Below are 23657 nucleotides of genomic sequence, written 5' to 3'. Positions count from 1 at the left end.
GGACGTGGCAGGGCTGGCGCGGGTGGCTGTGCTGGGGCTGTGCCTGAGGGATGCTCTCCGTTAAAGCCACTGAGGTTTCTTGCGCTGAGGACGTGCTTAACAGCAAAAGGAGGCCAGATTTTTGTTTTCCCATCTGAAATGTTGTTTCTGCTTCCAAAACGCACGTCAGAGCGTAGCATGTGTGAGTTTGTGGCTGCTGGGAGAGAGACCTGCCGGCGCAGGCCCATGGGGTGTGCAAAGCCCATCCGTCAGCTCGGCTGGAAGAAGAGAGAATGCACTAAAAGCATCACTTTTGGGGGAGTGTTTTCGCCCTGGTGCGAGGATGCGTGGGGCTTCTTCCTCCCTCAGCCTTTTTTTTATTTCTGTATATTCTGTACACAAACCAGATTCAATGCAGTTAATTTACACTTTTGAAAAGCTTTTGGACGTGATGTATTTGCGGATGAGCCCGTGGACCAAGCCCTGCCCTGCCTGGCGCCGCTGCCGCGCCGGGCTTGCTCTTTGAACCTCGCTCTTTGAACCTCGCTCTGCCGGTGCTTATTCCTTATTTCCACTCCTTCAATACTTCACTTGATCTCTCACAGCTGAGAAACCAGCTTGGACAGCAGGAAGCAACCAGGGCTCAGGCGATAACGGTATTTTTTAAAGAAGGATGAGAGCACCGAGCTTTCGTCATTTGTTAACGAACCGTTAGGGACTAATTGGCTAAATCACGACTCTGCCCAAGCACATCTTGGTGGAGGTCATTTTTCAAAGAGCGATGGTGCCCTACAGTTGTAAAAAAAAAATCTAAGAAAATGAATTAAAGATCCAGAGTGTGATGGTTCAGATAAGCCTGAGCAGATCTGGTGAGGAGCAGCCGCAGGGGCTGCGTGGGCAGAGATGCTCCGGGTCCATGCGTGGCCGAGGAGGGTCTCGAGCAGGTTTGTGTCTCCTTCTGCATCCCCGTTGCTCCTTGCTAGCGAAGAGGGTGGATGACGCGAGCCCTGGAGCTGTAAATCTGGCTGTGCCGAGCAGCAGGGAGGGTTACGGCGAAGCCCTGGGCAGCAGCTGCAGATGCAGTCGGCTGTGTCGGACCGCAGAGGCTCGCTCGCGCGGACGGGTTGTGCCCTTGAAGTCCGCGGTGCTGGGGGTGTGCGGGAGCCCGGCACGGCCTGGGGAGCTGCTTCCCTCCATGGACACACCGCCTGCCTCTGCAGCACTGCCCGCATCCTCCGGGGAGGTCAGCATCCCTGTTCCGCTGGGGATGATGGAGAAATAACGGGGGAGATCAGGGGAGGACCCTAAACTGGCCTGGGATGGGGCACGCTCGCAGTGAGCCATGAAGATGCTCCATCCTTTGCTTGTTTAGGAGATGAGGTGATGGCTGGTGGGAGCAGAGAGCTGTAAATCACTGGCTGTATCCCGATGGAAAAGCCCGTTCAGCCGTGCCTGGTACCGTGGCACGCGGCCCCGGCGCTGCTGCGTGTGCCGGACCCTTCGCCAACACTCTGTGTTCTTTCTTGTCTTGCAGGGCTGAGAAGACGGAGGTTTTGAGCGAAGATCTCCTGCAGGTGAGGACACGGAATCACAGAATCACAGAATCAATCAGTTTGGAAGAGCCCTCTGGGATCATCGAGTCCAACCATTGCCCTGACACCACCATGTCGACTAGACCAGGGCACTAAGTGCCGTGTCCAGGCTTTTCTTAAACACCTCCAGAGATGGTGACTCCACCACCTCCCTGGGCAGCCCCTTCCAATGGCTAATGACCCTTGCTGAGAAGAAAAGGTCCTCTGCAGCTGGGCTGACCTGCGCCGGGGGTGCCCGTGGGTGCCCAGGCACCCACCCGTGGGTGCTGGATGCAGGCTCAGCACTTCTCCCACTTCCCATGGGCAGGGAGTATTTCTTTTTTTCCCCAGATTATTTCCCAAGACGTTGAGCTTTAGGGAAGATTTCTTTTTTTCCAGGTTGTTTCCCAAGATTTTGAGGTTCCCGTGTTTTCCCTTGATCCTCTCAGCTTTGGTTTTCATCACATCTTGGTTGCTGACATTTAACGACTCATCTCGCTGAGTCTGGGGCTGAAATTCTTCATTTAATCAATAGAGAGGCAAACAAGGAAATTGGCAGCCCTGGGTCGGCGCTGCGGCCGGTTTGGTTTGTGTCAGGGCTCGGCTGGGGCCAGGCACCTCCTGCCCTCGCTGGGGGACACACGGGCTTTGGAGGCTGGTCTGGGTCTGGCCCTCAGCCTGGCTCAGGGGGCTTCAGGTGGGGCAGCATCAGCCTGGTGAAACCTTCTGCTTAAAGCATCCCTGCCCTGGGAAGGGGCTGAGCTCTGAGGCTGTTGCATCCAATGCAGCAGCAATTAAAATTGCTTTAATTAAAAAGCACAAAGTCTCTTATGTCCCTGCACGATGGGACCAGGCGGGATACCCCGGTGATGGGCACCACTGCACCCGCAGGTGGAGAAGCGCCTGGAGCTGGTGAAGCAGGTCTCCCACAGCACCCACAAGAAGCTGACGGCATGTCTGCAGGGCCAGCAAGGCGTGGACGCCGACAAGCGCTCGGTGAGGCTTTGGCAAGGCTCTGGGGATGCCGGGCGGGCGGCGGAGGGGCCGGCGCGGTGGGGAACGCAGCCCTCTCTTTGCAGAAGAAGCTACCGCTGACCATGTTGGCGCAGTGTTTGATGGAGGGATCGGCTGTGCTGGGTGACGACTCCCTGCTGGGGTAAGGGGGGCCCGGGTCTCCCCCGGGGCTCTGCCGCTGCCGGGAATCGCTGCAGTTCTTATCTGTGATGCCAGATAACGGGGGTTGCACAGGGGTGTAAGAGGGGCTGGGATGCTCGTGTGATCTCGGTAGCCCAGGGGTTTGCTTTATTCTTGTCTTCCTTGTGATGAGCTGCGATCCTTTAGTCATGCAGGATACAGTGTAAACTATGTGTATATATATATACACGGAACCTGGAGAGGGGCTTTTTACAAGGGCATGGAGTGACAGGACGAGGGGGAACGGTTTTAAACTGAAAGAGGGGAGATTTAGATGAGATGTGAGGAAGAAATTCTTTGCTGTGAGGGTGGTGAGACCCTGGCCCAGGTTGCCCAGAGCAGCTGTGGCTGCCCCCTCCCTGGCAGTGTTCAAGGCCAGGCTGGATGGGGCTTGGAGTAACCTGGTCTGGTGGAAGGTGTCCCTGCCCGTGGCAGGGGGGTTGGGACTGGATGATCTTTAAGGTCCCTCCCAACCCAAACCCTTCGATGATTCTTATATCTTATCTTAAGAAAGTCCATACAATTTCAGACCATAATAGCTACAATAGTTAGGGAATGAGATTTTTCCCAGCCCCCGGGTTGCCCACGGTCCCCAAGCTGCCGCCCTCCCTCCAGCCCTCTGCCAAGGAAGGGCTGCCCCACGCCACTGCCGAGACCTCCTGGGGCTTTGGGTGACCATCACCCACGCTTGTGGGTGCAGGATAGAATCACAGAATCGTTTTGGTTGTAAAGGACCTTTAAGATCATTGAGTCCAACCATTAACCCAGCACTGCCAAGGCCACCACTAACCCATGTCCCTCAGCACCACATCTACACGGCTTTTAAATCCCTCCAGGGATGGGGACTCCACCACTGCCCTGGGCAGCCTGTTCCAGTGCTTGACAACCCTTTCGGGGAAGAAATTTTCCCTGATCTCCAATCTAAACCTCCCCTGGTGCAGCTTGAGGCCATTTCCTCTCATCCTATCACTTGTTACCTGGGAGAAGAGACCGACCCCCACCTCACTACACCCTCCTTTCAGGCAGTTGTAGAGAGCGAGAAGGTCTCCCCTCAGCCTCCTTTTCTCCAGCCTAAACCCCCCCAGGTCCCTCAGCCGCTCCTCATCACACTTGTGCTCCAGACCCTTCACCAGCTCCGTTGCCCTTCTCTGGACTCGCTCCAGCACCTCAAGGTCTTTCTTGTAGTGAGGGGCCCAAAGCTGCACCCAGGATTCGAGGTGCGGCCTCACCAGTGCCGAGCACAGGGGGACAATCCCTGCCCTTGTCCTGCTGGCCACACTAGTGCTGATACAAGCCAGGATGCTGGTAGCCTTCTTGGCCACCTGGGCACACTGCTGGCTCATATTCAGCGGCCATCGACCAACACCCCCAGGTCCTTTTCCCCCAGGCACTTTCCAGCCACTCTCCCCAGCCTGTAGCGGTGCGTGGGGCCGTTGTGCCCCAAGTGCAGAAGCCAGGGGGTGGCCACCCGTTGCTCCCCGCGGTGCCCAGCCCTGCCGATGCCCCTGCAGGAAGATGCTGCGGCTGTGCGGGGAGGCGGAGGACAAGCTGGCTCAGGAGCTCATCCACTTTGAGCTGCAGGTGGAGAGGGACGTCATCGAGCCCCTCTTCGTGCTGGCTGAGGTGAGCGGCGGGCAGGGACGTGCTCGGGTCGGGGTGTCACCGTGCCGGGGACTCGCCATAGACACAAGGCTGGGGGAAAGCAGGGCTTCATGGCTTCAGTGGCGTATTTGATTCCTGGCCCCTGCGAGAGACCTTTTGTCCTGGAGCTGTTTGCTAATTGCTTTAATTGGCAGGCAATATTTGCATGTTCAGCCAGGCTGGCTGCTGGGGCCGTGGTCCTGCCGGGCTCCTCTGTCCGCTCTCGCTCTTCTCTGCCTTTCCTGAAGGCAGAGGCCTTAACACTCTTATTTCTGACTTATTTTTCCAAACTCAACACATACTGCTGCTGTTTGCATTTTTTCCCCTCCTTTTCCCCCCTGCTGCCAACTTTGTTTTGCAGTTTTACCCAATGCTTTCCCCCCACCCCATCTTTTACATCTAGCAAAATGTCCCATGCTGGGTTCTGATTTTATCTTCCCCAGCAGAAACAAGAGTTTTATCCCACTGCTGGTGTTCCGGGCTTTCAACCGTTACCAGCCCCTTGGCAAACGGTGCCCACGCGTGGGAGGCTTTGCATCGCCATCCCCAAAAGCCCTTTTCCTGCCTTCATCCAGTTCCCCGGCGCAGGGAGCTTTGATCCCCCTGAGGATGCTCCTCTCGGGGATGCTGGTTCGGTTGTCGGCGGGTGGCACAGCCCAGGGTGGGGACATGGAGAGGGACGAGCTGTGCCAGCTCCCTAATGGTGTTAAAATAAAGAGCTGCGTCCTTATCCGCCCGGTTTGCACCAGCCCAAGCTCCCAGAGTTGCAGTCAGGTGTGACCTACCCTGGACACCTCTCCGGGGAGGTTTATCTCCTCCCGTTCCTGTGTGTTGCTGCAGGTGGAAATCCCGAATATCCAGAAGCAGAGGAAGCACTTGGCGAAGCTCGTGCTGGACATGGACTCCTCCAGGACGCGGTAGGAAGCGGCTTCAAAGCTACTTTATAAAAAATAAAGGTTCCCAAGTGATGGGTAGGGCCAGGGGAGGAATGTCCCCGAGCCCTGGTACTGTGGCTCCCTTGGGACAATAGGTCCTGGCCATGTTACTGTGTGCCTTGAAGTCAAGCTCTGCAACGAGCCAAGATTTCTGCTCTTGTCTGCAGAATCCGTGGATCCCTTTTCCTTGCCTGCCCTCTGCAGAAAAGAGTAATTTTTTCTGGCACAAATCTTTTATTTTTTTCCTCTTTTCCCTGTCCTGGTGAGTTCCAATGTGATGGCAAAGAGCCGGGTGCTCCTGCTGCTGGGCTGGAGCTGGGATGACCCTTGGGATCATCCTGTGTCCCGGACGCTGTGGTGGCACCTGGCAGGCTGCGCTTCGGGTTTCGCCTGGGACCATTGAGTTGGCCAAGCCCCGCACGTCACGGTGTGCCCTGGGGAGAGGTTTGGGAGGTGTCTGTAGTCCCCAACATCATGTCCAGGCTCTCCCATCACCTTCCGCTCTCCTTCTACCTGATGAGGCTCATTCTCCTGCTGAAAATAATTGTTTAATTAGAGCCCAGTGCATGCAGCCGGTTGTGGGGACTGGGGATGTTTGGGGTTGGGATTGGGTCCTGCATCCCAGCCTGGGCTGGGACCATCTCCATGGTGCTCAGCCCTGGGCACCACGGTGGGCTTGGCTGAGGGTGGTCCCTGGGCTGCCCTCCAAGTCCGCTGGCATCCAGCCACCGCTCTGCGCGGGTCCCCGTCCCTCCCCGTGACAGCTCTGCCCTCTCTGCGCAGGTGGCAGCAGTCCGCGAAGTCCTCGGGCTTGGCCAGCAACCTGCAGCCCTCGGGCGCCAAAGCCGACGCTCTCAGGGAGGAGATGGAGGAGGCGGCCAACAGAGTGGAGATCTGCAGGGTACCCGGGGTCCCGGGGGGTCGCTCCTTGCTGGGCTCAGGGGACCTGGGCATCCCGGGCACCACAGAAAACCTGCAGCCTCTCCTCTTACCCCGTTCTTCACCCTTTTCTTACCCCATTGCCCATGATAAACCCTCCTCTGGCTGGTCCCCATGCCCAAACACAGCCTGGTGGCAGTGGATGATGCTCACCAGCCGAACAGGACATCCCCGGTTCCTCTGTCCCCATCCTCCATATCCTGCTGGACCGTAGAGCATGCCATTCCCAGGGGACCATCCCAGGAGCTGGTGAGCTCAGCACCGAGTACGCCCAGCCCTGGCACAGAGACCTGCGGGAGTGGGTTAGTGGTGGCCTTGGCAGTGCTGGGTTAAAGGTTGGACTTGATGATCTTAAAGGTCTTTTCCAACCAAAATGATTCTGATTCTATGAAGCCCCAGCATGTGCCAAGCCCACCCGTGCCACCCGGCCACATCACCTTCTGCCGTCCCTTGGGGGCACGACCCACCCAGCTGGTCACGTTGGGTGGGAGAAGTGTCCAAGTGAGGGGGGATGCTGCTGTCAGCGCCTTCGTCACGGGCTGCGGGATTCAGCGATAAAACCCCCAGGCAATTTTGTGGGGCTTTAAATTCCCCTGGGGCAGAAAATGCAAAGGGCCGAGCAAACCTGGTGCCCCGGGCTTTGGGCAGGTTGTAGGCAGGAGATGGAGCTGGGTGCATGTCTCAAATCCTGGCTCTTTTCTCCAGGGATACAACTAGAACTGGTGTAGCCTTTAAAATCCAGTCCCAAACCCCTACTACCTCCCCCCATCTTAGAGCATCGCAGCCTCCCAATTTCCAGCAAACCAGCTCAGCCAGGAGCTGCCCCCCGGTATTCACCTCTCTGATGGTGGATGTTGCAACCAGGACGTGCTCGCCGTGGTTTCAAACCCCGATGGTTTTCCTCCAGTTGGGTTATCCAAGGGGGTTCTCAGAAAGGAGCAATTTGGGAAGGGGCAAAGTCTTATTTTGTGAGTGAGAACAGAAATGCGTGTCCTGGTGCTGAGGGGCTTGTTGCAATTCGGAGCAAGAAGCACCCGATGCCCCATCGGTTGGATCCGCACCGAGCCGGTGGGATGCTGCCCGCGGCAGCCGAGCCGTGCGCGCTGCTTTGCTGCGCAGCAATTAGCCCTTGCGGTTAACGAGCCCTGGGTTAATGGGTCATTGCACGCGAGGAGCAATGCGGCGTGGTGCTGGGATGAGCAAACTTGGGGTTTAATCCGTGCCTTCAGCCTGCCGGGCCGTGCAGCCTTTGTCCGACAGGTTGTTTCCACGTCAGCTCGTCTCAAGGTGCCCGTTAATTGTGGGCTCTGGGGGGAGCAGGGGCACGAGGGTGGAGCCAGAAAGCAAACCCCCGCGGTGCTGCCGTGTATTCAGCATCTGGAGCGGGTGCTGCGAGGTGCCATGTTGCACGTTGGCGCCTGGTGTGACCGAGCTGGTCCCTCACGGTGGCCTTGGGAAGGGCCATCATGGTGGCATCAGGGCAGCGCGAGTGGGACGGCGACTAATCCTCTGCTCTCCGCAGGACCAGCTCTCGGCCGACATGTACAGTTTTGTGGCCAAAGAAGTAGACTATGCAAACTATTTTCAAACCGTAAGTGCCCCCCAGCCCCACGGGGCTCCTCCGTCCCTGTCCCCGTCGCCGGCCGTCGGGGTGACGGCGGGTGCCGTCTGTCCCCCGCAGCTGATCGAGGCGCAGGCAGAGTACCATCGGCAATCCCTAGCGCTTCTGCAGAGCGTCCTGCCTCAAATCAAAGCCCAGCAGGGTAAGTGCCCGCGGGGTCCGTCCCGCTCCCGCACGCGACGCCCAGGAGCCGTGCGGGGCTTCGCCGCGGCGAGGAGCCGGCTGCGGCGTGACCCCACGGCGTGGTGCTGGCTTTGGGGCTGAGCACCCTCGCTTTGCTCGCCCCATGGCATCCCCATCCCGCTTGGGCACGGGGCGGGCAGGATCCGGCCACTTCATGGAGAGGGAAACCTGCCCCAAAATCCCCGTGGAGGTGGGAGCCCAGCGCCAAGGTGGGGGGTCTTGGGGCTTCGCTTTGTGATGTCCAACCCCCGCAGGAGCTGGGCCGGGACACGGGGGTCGGGGACAGCCCCCGAGAGCAGCGCGTTCCCCGGGGCAGGGCTCGGGGTGCTCCCCGTGCTGCAGCGGGGCAGGGAGTGATTTGTATTTTATTTTTTTCTCTTCGATCCCACAAAATATTCCTGGCCTCAAACTGTGATGGAAGAAGGGGGAATATATTGCAAAGGTTTGCCCGTGATTGCTCCCCCCGGAAAACGTTATCCAGCCCCTTTGAAATGTCCCGTGTGATGATTGGAAAACATTTTGTTTGGATTTCATCTTTAAAAAGCACCGCCCAGGACAGAGGTGCGGGGTCCTGTTGTTTTAGCAACACCCAAATGGAATATTTTGCTGCCGAAACGCTGCGATCCGAGGGCCTTTTCGGGGAGGGGATGCCAGCTGCGGCACCGTCCCCGCCGTGTCCTCCCCTCTCCTCTCACCCCCTCTGCCCGTCACAGAGGCGTGGATGGAGAAGCCCTCCTTCGGGAAGCCCTTGGAGGAGCACCTGGCCGTCAGCGGGCGGGAGATCGCCTTCCCCGTGGAGGCGTGCGTGACGATGCTGCTGGAGTGCGGCATGCAGGAGGAGGTGGGTCCCATGTCCTACCACCCTCGGTTGGGCGTGGTGGAAGGGGACATGGGTGCTTCCAAGGCAGGAATGAGGAAATGGGGGGGCTTTGGGGCAATCCCTGTCCCCAAAGCTTGTCCAACGCTCTCCGTGTCCTCTGCGAAGGGTCTCTTCCGTGTGGCTCCCTCGGCCTCCAAGCTGAAGAAGCTCAAGGCCGCCCTGGACTGCTGCGTGGTGGACGTGCAGGAGTACTCGGCCGACCCGCACGCCATTGCAGGTAGAGGCTGCCTCGGGGTGAGGGGTTGGTGGTGTGTGGGATGGCCCATCCAGCCCCCAAGCGCCAGCTGTGGGCACCCAGAGGCTGGTCATCAGTGGCACGAAGTCTAGTTGGAGGCCAGTAACTAGCGGTGTGGTCCAGAGGTTGGTACTGGGTCCAATCCTGATTAACATCTTCATTAATGATGTGGATGATGGGGCAGGGTGCACCCTCAGCAAGTTGGCAGATGACATCAAACTGGGAGGAGGGGCTGGTGCACCAGAGGGTCGTGCTGCCATCCAGAGGGACCTGGACAAGCTGGAGAGATGGGCTGAGAGACCTCGTGGAGTTCAGCGAGGGGAGGGGCCAAGTCCTGCCCCTGGGGAGGAGCAGCCCCAGGCACCAGGACATGCTGGGGCCACCCGGCTGGGAAGCAGCTTGGCAGAGATGGCCCCGGGGGTCCTGGTGGAGACCGAGCTGACATTGGGCCAGCAACGTGAAGGTGAATGGTGTCCTGGGCTGTGCTGGGAGGAGTGTTGCCAGCAGGTCAAGGGAGGTGGTCCTTCTCCTACGCTCAGCACTGGTGAGGCCACACCAGGAGTGCTGGGACCAGTGCTGGGCACTACAAGAGAGACGTGGACGTACTGAAGAGTCTCCAGTGAAAGGCCATGAAGATGGTGAAGGGCCTGGAGCATCTCTCCTAAGAAGAGAGGCTGAAGGAGCTGGGACTGTTCAGCCTGGAGCAGAGAAGGCTCAGGGGGATCTCATCGATGGGTATAAATACCTGCGTGGAGGGTGCAAAGAAGACAGAGCTCTTCCCAGTGGTGCCCAGTGCCAGGACCAGAGGTCATGGGCACCAGCTGAAGCACACGAGGTTCCCTCTGAACATCAAGAGGCACTTTGTCACCGTGTGCACTGGCACAGGTTGCCCAGGGAGGTGGTGGAGTCTCCATCCTTGGAGATACTCAAAAGCCATCAGGACATGGTCATGGGCAGCCGGCTCTGGGTGGTCCTGCTGGAGCAGGGGGTTGGACCAGATGACCTCCAGAGGTCCCTTCCCACCTCCACCCTTCTGTGATTTGTCCCAAAGCCTTTGAACAGCAAAGACAGAATATATGGGGGGACAAATGCAGGTGCAGAAATACAGCTCTGGGTGGAAGGGGGTTTGTTCAGGAGTTGCCATCCACCAAGGAGCACAAGTCTCGACCCACATGTCCCCTCCCTGACCAAAGGCAGCACTTTTGGTCGCAGGCAAGGAAGAAAACAGGGATGCAATCGTAATCTGAGGTGGCATTGGGGCCCTGGTGACGCTAATGAGGGTGACGCTAATGGGGGTGACACTGATCAGGAGAGGCTCCACAGGAGCAAGGAGTGGCCAAGAAGATTCACACGTGCTACCATCAAGTTTGCCATCTTCTCTCTACCTCTTCTGCGGCTACAGCCCTCTCCAAGCACAGATCCGAGCCCACGGGGCTGCTATGAAGCATTGATGGGGTTTCAATGCCAGTCAGCTGCCCCCCTCCTGGGCTGGGCGCTCCGGCGGGTGCGGGATTGGACCCTGGTTTCCTACTGCCTGCAATGGGAACCTTTAGCCAGCGCAAGGAGCTGTGAAGGAAAATACGAGTGGTGGAGAGCTGGGTGGAGGCAAAAACGGTGGAGGGATTTGGGGGGTGCTGGGAGGGACTAGGCAGAGGTGGCAAGGTGGTTGCTGGGGGTCAGGGTGATGCTACGGGTTCCATCAAGCTGGAGGGACTCACGGGTGCTTTGGGACACGTTGGTTGGGAGGGATGGGAGTCGAAATCCTGAGGAGCAAAACCGCTCCGTGCCTGGTGGCCAGTGCCACCGCGGTGCCTCCTGCGGTGCCGAGCCACATGTCCCGTGTGTGCTGCAGGAGCCCTCAAGTCCTACCTGCGAGAGCTGCCGGAGCCCCTCATGACGTTCGAGCTGTACGAGGAGTGGATCCAGGCCTCCAAGTGAGTCTGGGGCATCTCCCCCATTCCTCTGTGGCATTTTGGGTCTCCATGGGTGGTTTGGGGGCTGTGAGTTATTTCTGACGTGGCTCACAGCATTTGGGATGTTTCCTCCAGGTCTGAGAGCCAGGAGGGTCCCTGTGATGCTCCTTGAGCATCGTCGGTTCCAGCAGCAAGGGTGGCCTTGCTGTCCCCCAACCGTGATACCCCCACCCATGGTTCAGAGCACCCTGGCCGAGGTGGCTGAGATCTCCCAGCAACTCTCAGCAAGCACTTGGGTGCTGGGCACTGGTGCCAGGCCGCGGGATCTCCCACCTGCTCTGCTGGGGTGCTCTGCACCATGAAACCCCCAAAGCCAGCAGAATTGGGCCAGCTGAGGTGGCACCAGCGTGCCTGCCCCACCATGGGTGGTGTTTGGGGCAGGGGCTGGGAGGTGGGAGAAGGAGCATCTTTTAGGGTGGGAACCACCTCAGCGGTGCCTGAATATAGGTGTGACCACGTCCCCCACCTGCCCTAGGAGCACGGTAGGGACATGGTGGTGGCTCGATGGAGGGGACGGTCCCCAAGGGTGGCACGTTGGGGAGCGGGCTGTTGTTTTGGGGGGCTGTTTGCAGTAATTTCCCTTTCCGAAGCGAACACATCCCCAAAACCCAAACCTCGAGGGGGCTGCACAGAGGGGAGGAGAGGACCGTCGGCCAGCCCACAGCCACAAGCTTTCCTTCTCATTTTGGCCAGGTTTTTGGGGTTAATTTACTGATATAATGTCAGCAGCAGCCCGAGGGTCTCGCAGGGTCCCCGAAGGCAGGGCTGGCGGGGTCGAAAGCCCCGGGGTGGGGTGGGGATGGGGGGCTAACCCTCTCGCCCACCTCCCCGCAGCATCCCGGAGCAGGAGAAGCGGCTGCAGGCTCTCTGGAGCGCCTGCGAGAAGCTGCCCAAAGCCAACTACAACAACATCAGGTGAGCGGGGGGTCTGGGGGGGACGGAGAGGGGGAGACCCTGATACACCGACACAGCTTGGCCCTGCTTCCCAGGTACCTGATTAAATTCCTGGCCAAACTGACCGAGTACCAGGACACGAATAAAATGACGCCGAGCAATGTGGCCATCGTGCTGGGGCCCAACCTCCTCTGGCCGCAGGCGGACGGGTGAGGTACCCGGGTGGGAGCGAGCATGCCAGAGGGATGTTGGGGAAGGGGGTGAGGGTGGAGGGTCACAATCACAGAATCACAGAATCAATGAGGTTGGAAGAGCCCTCTGGGATCATCGAGTCCAACCATTGCCCTGACACCACCATGTCAACTAGACCAGGGCACTAAGTGCTCTGTCCAGTCTTGTCTTAAACACATCCAGAGATGGTGACTCCACCACCTCCCTGGGCAAAAAAATCCGGGGCCAAAATCCCGCTGGGAATAAGGCTGGGCTGTGGGGGGGTCGCTGAGCCGCTGCCCGCCGCCTTGCAGGAATGTGACGGAGATGATGACGACCGTCTCGCTGCAGATCGTGGGCATCATCGAGCCGCTCATCCAGCATGCCGACTGGTTCTTCCCCGGAGGTACCCGCAGCCGTGGCGGGGCGGGATGGGCTTCGCGGGGACCCCCCCAGCCCTCCCTGGGGACGGGGTGCTGATGTCCCGTGTTTGTTTTTGCCAGTCTCCTTGGCTTGGCAGGGAGGGGGGTGCTCAGAGATCTGGCAAGACTCATCGCAGCAGTGAGCCCAACCCGGCCGCTCCGGGACCCCCCTGAGCATTCCTGCAGTGCTGCTACCTCCCATCCCACCCCTCCCACCACCCAGCATCCCCCCATCTTCTCCTTTCCTGCCCCCGCCCCAGACATCGAATTCAACGTGACGGGTAACTACGGCAGCCCCCTGCACGTCAACCACAACGCCAACTACAGCTCCATGCCCTCCCCGGACATGGACCCCGCTGACCGGCGGCAGCACGACCAGGCGCGGCGGCCCCTCAGCGTGGCCACGGACAACATGATGCTGGAGTTTTACAAGAAGGATGGGTAGGGTCCTTGCGGTGCCAAGGTTTGAGGAGAGGGAGGTGGTGGCATTGCCACCAGTCTTGGAGGTGGAGGTGGCACTGAGCTGGTGGAGGTTGGGTGGTGCTGGGGGGTGGGAGAACCCCCCCACACCTCTCTGTGCTGGGCTCTTGGGGATGGTCAGGTGAGCCTGGGGCTTGACACCTGCCCCCAACCCGCTGAGATGGGAGCGGGGTGGCCCATGGTGTGGCACCGGGGCTGTGCCGTGCTGCGATCGGCTGCCCTGGTGTCCCCAAGGTCTGGGGGCTCTGCTCCAGGGGAAAGCTCCCCACTCCCAGCCTGTGCATGCCCCTCCCCGTGCCACCTCACAGGGACCCCAGGCAGCCAGGTCAGCTCCAGAAAACACCCCCGGGGCTCTCCTTGTCTCCAAAAACACCCCCCCGGGCTCTCCCCTTCTCCAAACACCCCCCAGAGCTCTCCCCTTTTCCAAACACCGCCGGGGCTCTCCTTGTCTCCAAACACCCCCCCAGGGCTCTCCCCATCTCCAAACACCCCCCAGGGCTCTCCCCATCTCCAAAACACATCCCGAGCTGTCCCCATCACCGGTGTAGCCTGGTCCCCGCCGTGCCCCTCCTGTCCCCCCCATCTCGAAGCCCCTTGACCTTGCAGCTCCGTGTCCAAGCAGCGGGGCTCCCACCCTCTTGAGTTTTAGGGTATTTTTTTACGCTAATTATCGTGTGTTTCTGCCCAAGCAGCCTTAGGAAAATCCAAAGGTACGGTATCCTCTGCAGTGGGGCTGGGAGGGTGCTGGGAGGATACTGGGAGGACACTGGGAGGGTGCTGGTGCTTGCTGGTACACTGGGAGAGGTGGCCGGTGGGTGACACAGCACACCCCACGCTGCCATCCCTGCCCGGTTGCCGTGGAGGCCCTTCCCGGTGGAAGAGGCGTTTGTAGGGACCCAGCACCCCAAGAGCCGTGACGCGATGCCGGTGGTCCCCTCGCTCCGGGTGGGTGCTGAGAGCCTGTCTCTGTGCCCCCCCCAGCATGGGCGTCAGGGTGATGGACACCTCGTGGGTCGCTCGCCGAGGCACCTCGGGGGCGCGCAAGGCGTCCTGCACCCCGCCGGCCGCTCAGCCCCCCGCGCCGCCCGCCGAGCTGCCCGCAGCCCCCCACTCGCCCGGCCCCGAGCCATCGCCGGAGCCCTCGGCCGCCCCTTCGCCACCTCCCGCCGCCTTCGGCTTCCCCCCGGCTGCCGAGCGCACGAGGTGAGGCCACCGACGCCCCGCCGGGCCCCAACCTCCCCGGGGGGCTCCAGCCGTGAAACCACCCCACGGGCACACGGCGGGGGGAGAGGGGGCTGAGCACCCCGGGGGTACGGGGGGAGAGGGTGCTGAGCACCCCTGTGGCCCCCACCACGGCCCCATCCTGCCGCCTTTGACACCCCGAGGGCCCCCCTGCCCCCCCAACGCTTCTGCTCTTTTAGTATTTTTCCCTCCATTTTATATATATTTTTTTTGCCCTTTTTCATGGTGTTTGTGGCCATTTTGCAGCAGGGGGGACCCGGCTCCAGCCCCCCCCTGCCCCGAGGACAAGCGGGTCCCCCCCACCCGGTGCCCATCCCCGGGGGGGCTGCAGCCGGAGCCGTCCTCCCCGCTCCTCCTCCTCGCCCCTCACCCTGGCACCGAGCCTGGCTCCCCCACTGGGCACTGCTCCCCCCGCAGCCCCGCTGCTCCCCCGGGGCAGCCTCAGTAACGGGGGGGACCCCAAACCGGGGGGGGGTGGGGGGTGCGGGAAGGAGCTCACGGCTCTGCCGCCTTCTTTTTTTAATTTTCCTTTTAATTTATTATTATTAATTTTTGATATTTTTTTTAACTTTTATTTTATTTTTCATTTATTTTTGTTATGTTCTTTTTAAATTTTTTTTTTTTAAAAATTAAACTTTTATTTTTCTTTTACATTATTTTATTATTTTTACCCCATTGTTTTTATTGTATTATTTAAAATTGTATTTAATTATTATTTTAATTTTTCAAAATTTTAATTATTTCATTCTATTCTATTTTTGTTTGGGTTTTAATTTTATTATTATTAATTTTTAAATTTTTATTTCGTTTTCATTTTATTTTTAATTTTTTATGTTATTTTTATTCTATTTAAAAAATTTTTTTCCTTTTACACTTTTTTATTTAATTGCTTTTATTGAATTATTTTTAATTGTATTTAATTATTATTTTAATTTTTCAAAATTTTAATTATTGAATTCTATCCTATTTCCTTTTGCTTTTCAATTTTATTTTCATTTTAATTGTTTGAAATTTTTATTTTTATTTTTCATTTTCATTTTCTTTTTCTTTTTCATTTTTATTTTATTTTCTTTTTTAATTTTATTTTTGATTCTTCTTTTCCTTTTCGTTTTTCTCTTTTTCTCTTTTTCTCTTTTTCTTTTCTTTTCTTCTTTTTCTTCTTTTTATTTTTTCTCTTTTTCTTTTTCTTTTCCTTTTTGTTTTTGTTTTTCTTTCTTTTCCTTCCTTTTCCTTTTCCTTTTTTCCTTTTCTTTTCTTTTCTTTTCTTTTCTTTTCTTTTCTTTTCTTTTCTTTTCTTTTCTTTTCTTTTCTTTTCTTTTCTTTTCTTTTCTTTTCTTTTCTTTTCTTTTCTTTTCTTTTCTTTTCTTTTCTTTTCTCTTCCCTTCTCTTCCCTTCTCTTCCCTTCTCTTTCCTTCTCTTTCCTTTCCTTTTATTTTCCTTTTATTTTCCTTTTCCTTTTTCTTCCTTTTCCTTCCCCTTCCCCTTCCCCTTCCCCTTCCCCTTCCCCTTCCCCTTCCCCTTCCCCTTCCCCTTCCCCTTCCCCTTCCCCTTTCCCTTTCTTTCCCCCTTTTCCCCTTTTCTTTCCCCATTCCCCCCCAGCACTTCCAGGCCCAAGGACCCCCCCGGGCCCGCGCAGCCCCGCGGCAGCCCGGCCGAGCCCAGCCCGCACGCCCCGCGCAGAGGTAGGAGCGGGGCCGGGGCTGGCGGGGGGTCCCCTCGGTGTGCCCCCTCCGCACCCTGACCCGCCTTGTCTCTGTCTCGCAGTGGCCAAGAAGCTGGCGCCCATCCCGCCGCGGGAGCAGGGGGGGTCCCCCGCCAGCCTCTCCCCCACCCCGCCCAGCACCCCCTCCCCGTACGGCCCCGCCGCCCCCCCGGGCCCCTGCCCGCCCCCCGCCCAGCCCGCGCCCCCCCCCCGCCGCCCCCCCCTCCTCCTCCTCCTCCCCCTCCGCCCCCTCCCCTCCTGCCGCCCCCCGCCACCGCCGCCCCCAAGGCCCGCCCCACGCCCAAGCCGCGGCCGCGCCCCGCGCTGCCCCCCCCGCCCCAGCCCCCCCCGGGCCCCCCCCAGCCCCCGGAGCTGCCCCGCACGGACACCGCGGGCCCCGGGGACGGCGCGGTCACAGGTAACCCCGGGCGGGGGGTGGGGGGGGGACACGGCTGCTTGTGTCCCCGGGGTTGGTGATGGTGGCCCTGGGAAGGTGGTGGTGTCCCCCAGGAAGGTGACAATGTCCCTGGAAAGGCAGAACTGTCCCCAGGCAGGTGGTGGTGTCCCTGGAAGGTGGTGGTGGCCCTGGAAGGTGGCAGTGTCCGTGGAAGGTGACAGTGTCCCCGGGAATGTGACAACGTCCCTGGAAAGGTGGAGCTGCCCCCAGGAACATGGCAACACCCTTGGGAAGGTGGTGATGTCCCCTAAAAGGTGGCAATGTTCTCAAGAAAGTGGCAATGTCCCTGGGACGGTGGCAGTATTACAGGGAACGTGGTGATGTCCCTGGGAAGGTGGCAGTGTGCCCAAGAAGGTGACAATGTCCCTGAAAAGGCAGAACTGTCACCAGGAAGGTGGTGATGTCCCCAGGAAGGTGACAGTGTTTCTGGAAAGGCAGAACTGTCCCCTGGAAGGTGGTGATGTCCCTGGGAATCTGGTGACATCCCTGGGAAGGTGATGATGTACTCAGGAAGGTGGCAGTGTCCCCGGGAATGTGACAACGTCCCTGGAAAGGTGGAACTGTCCCCAAGAAGGTGGCAACATCCTTGGGAAGGTGGTGATGCACTCAGGAGTGTGACAGTGTCCCTGAGAGGGTGGCAGTGTCCCCCAGGAAGGTGACAATGTCCCTGGAAAGGCAGAACTGTCCCCTGGAAGGTGGTGATGTCCCCTGGAAGGTGACAATGACTCTGGCAAAGTGGAACTGTTCCCAGGAAGGTGGTGATGTCCCTGGGACGGTGGCAAGGACTCTGGGAAGGTGATGTACTCAAGAAGGTGGCAGTGTCCCCGGGAATGTGACAATGTCCCTGAAAAGGTGCAGCTGTCACCAGGAAGGTGGCAGCATCCTCAGGAAGGTGGTGATGTCCCCAGAAAGGTGGCAATGCACTCAAGAAGGTGGCAATGTTCCTGGGAAGGTGTCAGCATCACAGGGAAGGTGGTGATGACCCCGGGAAGGTGGCACTGTGCCCAGGAAGGTGTTGATGTCCCCAGGAAGGTGACAATGTTCCTGGCAAGGTGGAACCGTCCCTGGGAAGGTGGTGATGCCCCTGGGAAGGTGGCAATGCCCCTGGGAAGGTGCCAGTGTCCCCAGAAAGGTGGCAATGTACCTGGGAAGGTGATAGTGACCTTGGAAAGGTGGAAATGTCATCAGGAAGGTGGTGATGGCCCCAGGAAGGTGACAATGACCCTGAATGGGACTGAATGGTGACAATGACCCTGGTGCGACTGTCACTGGGAAGGTGGTAGCATCCTTGGGAAGGTGTTGATGTCCCCAGGAAGGTGGTGATGTCCCTGGAAAGGTGACAATATCCCCAGGAAGGTGGCAATATTCCTGGCAAGGTGGCACTGTCCCCAGGAAGGTGGCATTGTCCCCAGGAAGCACCACAAACCTGTGCCGCTGTTCCTGCTCCCTCTGTGTCACCCTCTGTCACCTCACACGTGCTGCCTCGCCCTGCGGGTCCCTTGGGGACAGCGGTGTCACCTGCGTTTGGTGGAGGAGAGCAGAGCATCGTGGGGGACAGGCAGCGTGTGGGGACAGGGGGGACATTGGGACTGGTGTCACAGGGTCCAGCTTGGGTGGGGTGGCACAGAGCAGGGACCGGTGGTGACATCCCTGGTGGTGGCACTAACACGGTGCCAGCCCCGGTGAGGTGTCCTGCCACCGAGCCCCCACCGCGGTGTCCCCCATCACTCTGCCCTCCCGCAGGTCTGCTCCGTTTTGAGGTCCCCTCCCTCCACGTGTCCCCAGATGCCACCCCGTGCCGGGACCCGCTGGAGGCACCGCAGAGACTCTCGGGGCCAGGCCCGGCCAGCCGGCAGGAGGAGGAGGAGGAGTCGGAGAGCACAGCCCTATGACAGTGTCCCTGTCCCCAGGCTCATCCGTGCGGCACCCAGGGGCCAGCACCGGCCACCGGCACCGAGGGCCACCGGCACCGAGGGCCACCGGCGTGCCCGTTTTGGGTGGCAAAGCGCCCGCTTTGGGGGCAGTCGCTGGTCTTTATTGCATTTTTTTTCGCCTTATCCAGACTTTGCCTTTCAACCGGGTGCCTGCACCGCCCCCCCCGCACCCCACAGCACCCACCGCCCTGGGGTGACACCACCATCTCCATGCCCCGCCAGCGGGTGCCACCGGGTACCGGCCAGGTGACAACGAGCTCACCGGCGCTTCCCAACGGGATGTCATTGCTTCGGCTTCTCCCCCCTCCGCTTGTTCGCCGGAGCAGGATGGGACCTGACCAGCACCAGCCTGGGGACATGGGATGTGGCCCCCCCAGGGCTCTCGGGGCGCTGGCACGCGTCCTTGGCACCCGCTGTCCCCGTGGGCTGGTGGCTTTGGTCGTGCATGCGAAGATAAATGAACCTTTTACCCTTCCCAGAGAGATCAGAGAGGTACATATATGGGCAGAGAGTTATATGGTATATATTTGTATATAGAGAGAGAAAATATATAGAGATTTGTTTTATTCGGGGCCACTCCCGCCCTCCCGCTTCGCCCCCCGCTCGCCCTGTGCCCCTCGCCCCAGGCGGGCACCCCGGGGGGCGCGGGCACCCCGAAGCCATCAATAAACCCGTGTGCCACTCGCCGTGAGCCGCCCGGCAGCGCTGGCCTCTGCTTACTGCCCGGCGGCACCCGCAGCGTCGGGCCTGGGGGGGTGTTTGGGGGGAGGGTGTGGGGTTGGGTGAGGGGTTGGGGGGGTAAAGTGGTGGGGTGGGGTCAGCGCGGGGTCCTGGTCCTGTGGGGTGGGGCGGTGGCAGGTGTGGGGTGGTCTGAGCCCAGATTTGGGGTGAGCCCAGATTTAGGGTGAGCCCAGGCTGGATTTGGGGTGGTCTGAGCCCAGATTTGGGGTCATCCCAGCCTGAATTTGGGGAGGTCCCAGCATGGATTTGGGGAGGTCCCAGCATGGATTTGGGAAGGTCCCAGGCTGGATTTGGGGTGGTCTGAGCCCAGATTTGGAGTCATCCCAGACTGAATTTGGGGAGGTCCCAGCATGGATTTGGGGAGGTCTGAGCCTGAGTTTGGGATGGTCTGAGCCCAGATTTGGGATGATCTGAGCTCAGATTTGGGGTGGTCTGAGCCCTGATTTGGGATGATCTGAGCCTGGATTTGGGAAGGTCCCAGGCTGGATTTGGGGTTGTCTGAGCCCAGATTTGGGGTGGTCCCAACCTGGATTGGTGCCCACTGACGGCTTTAGGACACAGGTTCTTGGAAGGTCCTTTGCTGTAAGAAATGGAGTTTGATGAGGGTTGGGGTGATAAAATGATGGGTTTTGCTCTGTGTGGGCTGCCACAGTCCCAGGGGATGAGGCAGTGTCAGGCCTGGGGTGGTCTCAGCCTGGATTTGGGGTGGTCTCACACCTGGGGTGGGCACCAACCCCGTTGTGGTGGGTCCTTGCTGTGTTTTGGGACAGAGCAGGGTGTGTGGGGAGGGGAATCCCACTCGGCGGGGTGGGGGAACAGGCAGTGGAGGGGGTTGTATGGCACCAGGGGCTCCCCCCGCCTGGTGGGACGGGGTGGGGGCCAGGACCCTGCTTTGCAGGATACGGAGGGGCATGTCCATGGGGGGCTGCTGCTGCCTGGGGAGCAGCGAGGGGGTACGGGGACACCTTCTTGTCTGCAGGTGCTGGGGAAGGTGAGGTGCTCTGTCCACACTGGGCACGTTGTTGGGGGGTCCCCAGCCTGGGGGCCCCTCTGGTGGAGGGGAGACTGGGAATCCCCCATCCCAAAAAGCGTCACACACCCCAAGCAGCCCCCGTGCAACCCCGCGCTCAGCACCGCTCCCCCAGCACCCTGAAGCCGGTGCAATGCACCCGAGCCGAGGATGGGCACAGGGGGGCTTGTGGGGTGCAGGAGCGCTGGGGCTCTGCAGCCACCAGGAGCCCCAGGGCCACCTCTGACACCAGCAGCTCTGGGACCTGCTCCAGGAGGGTGTCAGGGACACTTGGGTGCTGGGATGCTGCAGGGAGCCAGAAGGTCTCAGATGTTCAGGTTGGGTCATATGGGTGGTGGCAAAACCCCCCACCCAAGAGCATCTCTCAGACCACCTACCACCCTCCAACTCCAACAACCTTTGGCAATGGTGGCAAAGCACCACACAGTGTGGCTGTCCCCCCTGGCTGACCCCCTCCCCATGGCATGGCACCCCATGGACGCTGGCATCCCATGGCACTGCATGGCTGGTGACATCCCAGTGTCAGGGACATCCCATGGCCAATCACACCAGTGGCATCCCATGGTCAGTGCCCTGGGGAACCTGCTGTGCCCAGGATGCTGCTTGCCTGGGTGACACATGGGTGCCAAACCCAGGTTTGTCCCCTGCTTCAAAGCACAGTCACAGCCACGGCACAAGCGGTGGCACAGCAAGGGCAGCCCAGAGAAGCCCTTCAGCAGGGGATGGTCTCCTCCACCTCCACCTCCTCCTCCTCCTCCACCTCAACCCAATCCTACTTCTTCCATCTCTACTTCTACGTCCACCTCCTCCAGTTCTACCTTCATCTCTGTCTCTGTCTCCTCCATCACCTCCACCTCCATCCCACCTCATCCACCCCTACCTCCTCCACTTCCACCTTCACCTCCTCCATGTCCACCCCAGTCCCACCTCTTCCTGCACCCATCTCCATCTCCTCCACCTCCACTTCAATCCCACCTCCTCCACACTCATCTCCATCTCCTCCACCCTGATCCTGCCTTAACGTCCACCTCCAGCACCCTCTTCTTCTCCACTTCTGCCTCCATCTCCTCCATCTCCACTTTGATCCTACCTCCTCCACCTCCATCCCTGCCTCCCACCGTGGCTGCACCAAGTTTCTCCAGATATCCCCATCCTCTGCCCCACTGGACACAGCCCCATGGTACCATGACTGGTGCTCCTGGTGCTGCCACCACTCCCTGGACCTCCCACCAGCCACGCAGCCACCACACCAGGACAGGATCCGGCCGTTGCCAACCCTACCAAGCCCCACTCCCAGGCTGATCCCCACCACCCCAATCCACAGCACCCACCACAGCTCTGGGACCCCCACCCACATGACACAAAGCCCATCCCACCCCTGGATACGTCTCCAGGCACTGCACCGGGCTCCTTTCACGTGTCTTTAACAGAAACCACCGGCGGTGAGGCCGCAGCCCCCGGGTACAACAGCTGGATGGAGGAATCACATATTGCATCGCCCTTGGGGGGGTCCCGCCTGCCCCCCAAAACAGTCACCTTTTTGAAAACAAAAAGCATCACTGAAGAAAACTCTCCTGGTGTAATAAATACTCTCGTGTCTTGGAGCTGGTGGAGCTGGGGGGCCTGTGCCCACATGCCTGCCCACTGCCCAGGAAGGTGAGTGGGTGATGCCCCCAGTTCAGGATGCCCCTGTGTTGGGATGTCCCTGGTTTCAGAGCCACCAGTTTGAGATGAGCCCGGTTTGGGATGCCCCTGGGTTGGGATGCCCTGATTTAGGACCTGCTGGTTTGGGGTGCTCCCAGTTTGGGATGCCCCCAGTTCAGGATGGCCTGGTTTGGAAACCTCCAGTTTTGGATGCCCCCAGTTTGGGATGCCCCTGCGTTGTGATGACCCCAGTTCAGGAGTCCCTATGTTGGGATGCCCTGGTTTGGAAGCCTCCAATTTGGGATGCCCCCAGTTTGGGATGCCCCCAGTTTGGGATGCCCCTGGGTTGGGATGCCCCCAGTTTGGGATGCCCCTGGGTTGGGATGAGCCCAGTTTGGGATGCCCCTGGGTTGGGATGAGCCCAGTTTGGGATGCCCCAGCTTCAGGACACCTGAATGTCTCCATTCTGGGGATGCTCTGGTTTGGGGAGCCTCTGGTTTGGGGACCCCAGGTCAGGGTGTTCCTGGTTCAGGATGACCCTCCTTCGGGGTGCCCTTGTTTGGGATTCCCTGCATCAGGAACCCTCGGGCTGAGACACCCCCAGTTTGGGACAGCCCCAGTTTGGGAGCCCCCAGTTCAGGATGGCCCCCAGTTCAGGTGCCTGGTTGGGGATGCCACTGGCCATGGCTCAGAAGCTGGACTCGGGCACGGCCGGGTGGCACAAGGAGCCCGTGGGCTGGGCAGGGCCCCGGGAGCTGGGGGGCGGCGGGGTCTGGGGGGAGAGGGGGGCTGTGACCAGCTGCGTGTGCACAAGCACGCGGTGAGCGTGAGCCCGCTGGGCTGCGTGTGCTGCACGGCTGCAGTTTTCAGCACACACGCGTGTGCGTGGCGTGGCACACGTGCCAGCTGTGCTGCGTGGCAGCCGCCACAGCACGCAGCTCCACACATGTACACGTGTGTGCACTTGGCTGGGCTGTGACAGGCACGCGTGCACCTCTGCGTGAACATAGAGTCATGGAATGGTTTGGGTTGGGAGGGACCTTAAAGCTCATCCAGTCCCAACCCCCTGTCACAGGCAGGGACACCTTCCACCAGACCAGGTTGCTCCAAGCCCCATCCAACCTGGCCTTGAACACTGCCAGGGAGGGGGCAGCCACAGCTTCTCTGGGCAACCTGGGCCAGGGTCTCACCACCCTCACAGCAAAGAATTTCTTCCCAATATCTCATCTCAATCTCCGCTCTTTCAGTTTAAAACCGTTCCCCCTCGTCCTGTCACTTCATGCCCTTGTAAAAAGCCCCTCTCCAGCTTTCCTGTAGCCCCTTCAGGTACTGGAAGGTGCTAGAAGGTCTCCGCAGATCCTTCTCTTCTCCAGGCTGAACAGCCCCAGCTCTCTCAGCCTGTCTCCATAGCAGAGGGGCTCCAGCCCTCTTAGCATCTTCGTGGCCTCCTCTGGACTCGCTCCAACAGCTCCGTGTCCTTCTTGTGTTGGTGCCCCCAGAGCTGGACGCAGCACTGCAGGGGGGGTCTCACGAGAGCGGAGCAGAGGGACAGAATCCCCTCCCTCGCCCTGCTGGCCACGCTGCTGGGGATGCAGCCCAGGGTACCGTTGGCTTTCTGGGCTGCCAGTGCACATTGCCGGCTCATGTTGAGCTTCTCGTCACCCATCACCCCCAAGTCCTTCTCCTCAGGGCTGCTCTCAATCCACGTAGGACTTCGTTAATCACTGATCAACAGTTCCAGCCATGGACG

The 23657-nt window shown here is 59.2% G+C and overlaps 1 protein-coding gene across 1 annotated transcript; it reads left to right on the top strand.

Moving 5' to 3' along the window:
- The first annotated feature begins 895 nt into the window (after positions 1-895).
- On the top strand, positions 896-18450 carry ARHGAP44 (Rho GTPase activating protein 44). The gene is made up of 22 exons (XM_068413549.1): positions 896-971; positions 1495-1553; positions 2442-2546; positions 2630-2706; positions 4256-4367; positions 5226-5302; positions 6104-6221; positions 7782-7850; positions 7941-8022; positions 8777-8904; positions 9049-9160; positions 11031-11112; positions 11986-12066; positions 12141-12254; positions 12570-12661; positions 12938-13118; positions 13850-13867; positions 14139-14360; positions 15999-16081; positions 16164-16275; positions 16317-16519; positions 18302-18450. The coding sequence occupies exons 1-22, from the start codon at positions 896-898 to the stop codon at positions 18448-18450; spliced, it is 2352 nt and encodes a 783-aa protein (XP_068269650.1).
- The last annotated feature ends 5207 nt before the right edge of the window (positions 18451-23657 follow it).

Source organism: Nyctibius grandis, chromosome 15 (genome assembly GCF_013368605.1).
Source record: "Nyctibius grandis isolate bNycGra1 chromosome 15, bNycGra1.pri, whole genome shotgun sequence".
Lineage (NCBI taxonomy): Eukaryota > Metazoa > Chordata > Aves > Nyctibiiformes > Nyctibiidae > Nyctibius > Nyctibius grandis.
The sequence above is the reverse complement of the archived record's forward strand: the minus strand, read 5'-3'. Positions and strand labels throughout refer to the sequence as shown.

What these genes read in the sequence shown, in the direction of transcription:
- ARHGAP44 (XM_068413549.1), top strand. Translation starts at nt 896, where the DNA reads ATGCGTGGCCGAGGAGGGTCTCGAGCAGGTTTGTGTCTCCTTCTGCAT. An exon ending in ATGCAAACTATTTTCAAACC is followed by an intron (nt 7,851 to 7,940) that starts GTAAGTGCCCCC and finishes TGTCCCCCGCAG; the next exon opens with CTGATCGAGGCGCAGGCAGA. An exon ending in AGTGCGGCATGCAGGAGGAG is followed by an intron (nt 8,905 to 9,048) that starts GTGGGTCCCATG and finishes TCCTCTGCGAAG; the next exon opens with GGTCTCTTCCGTGTGGCTCC.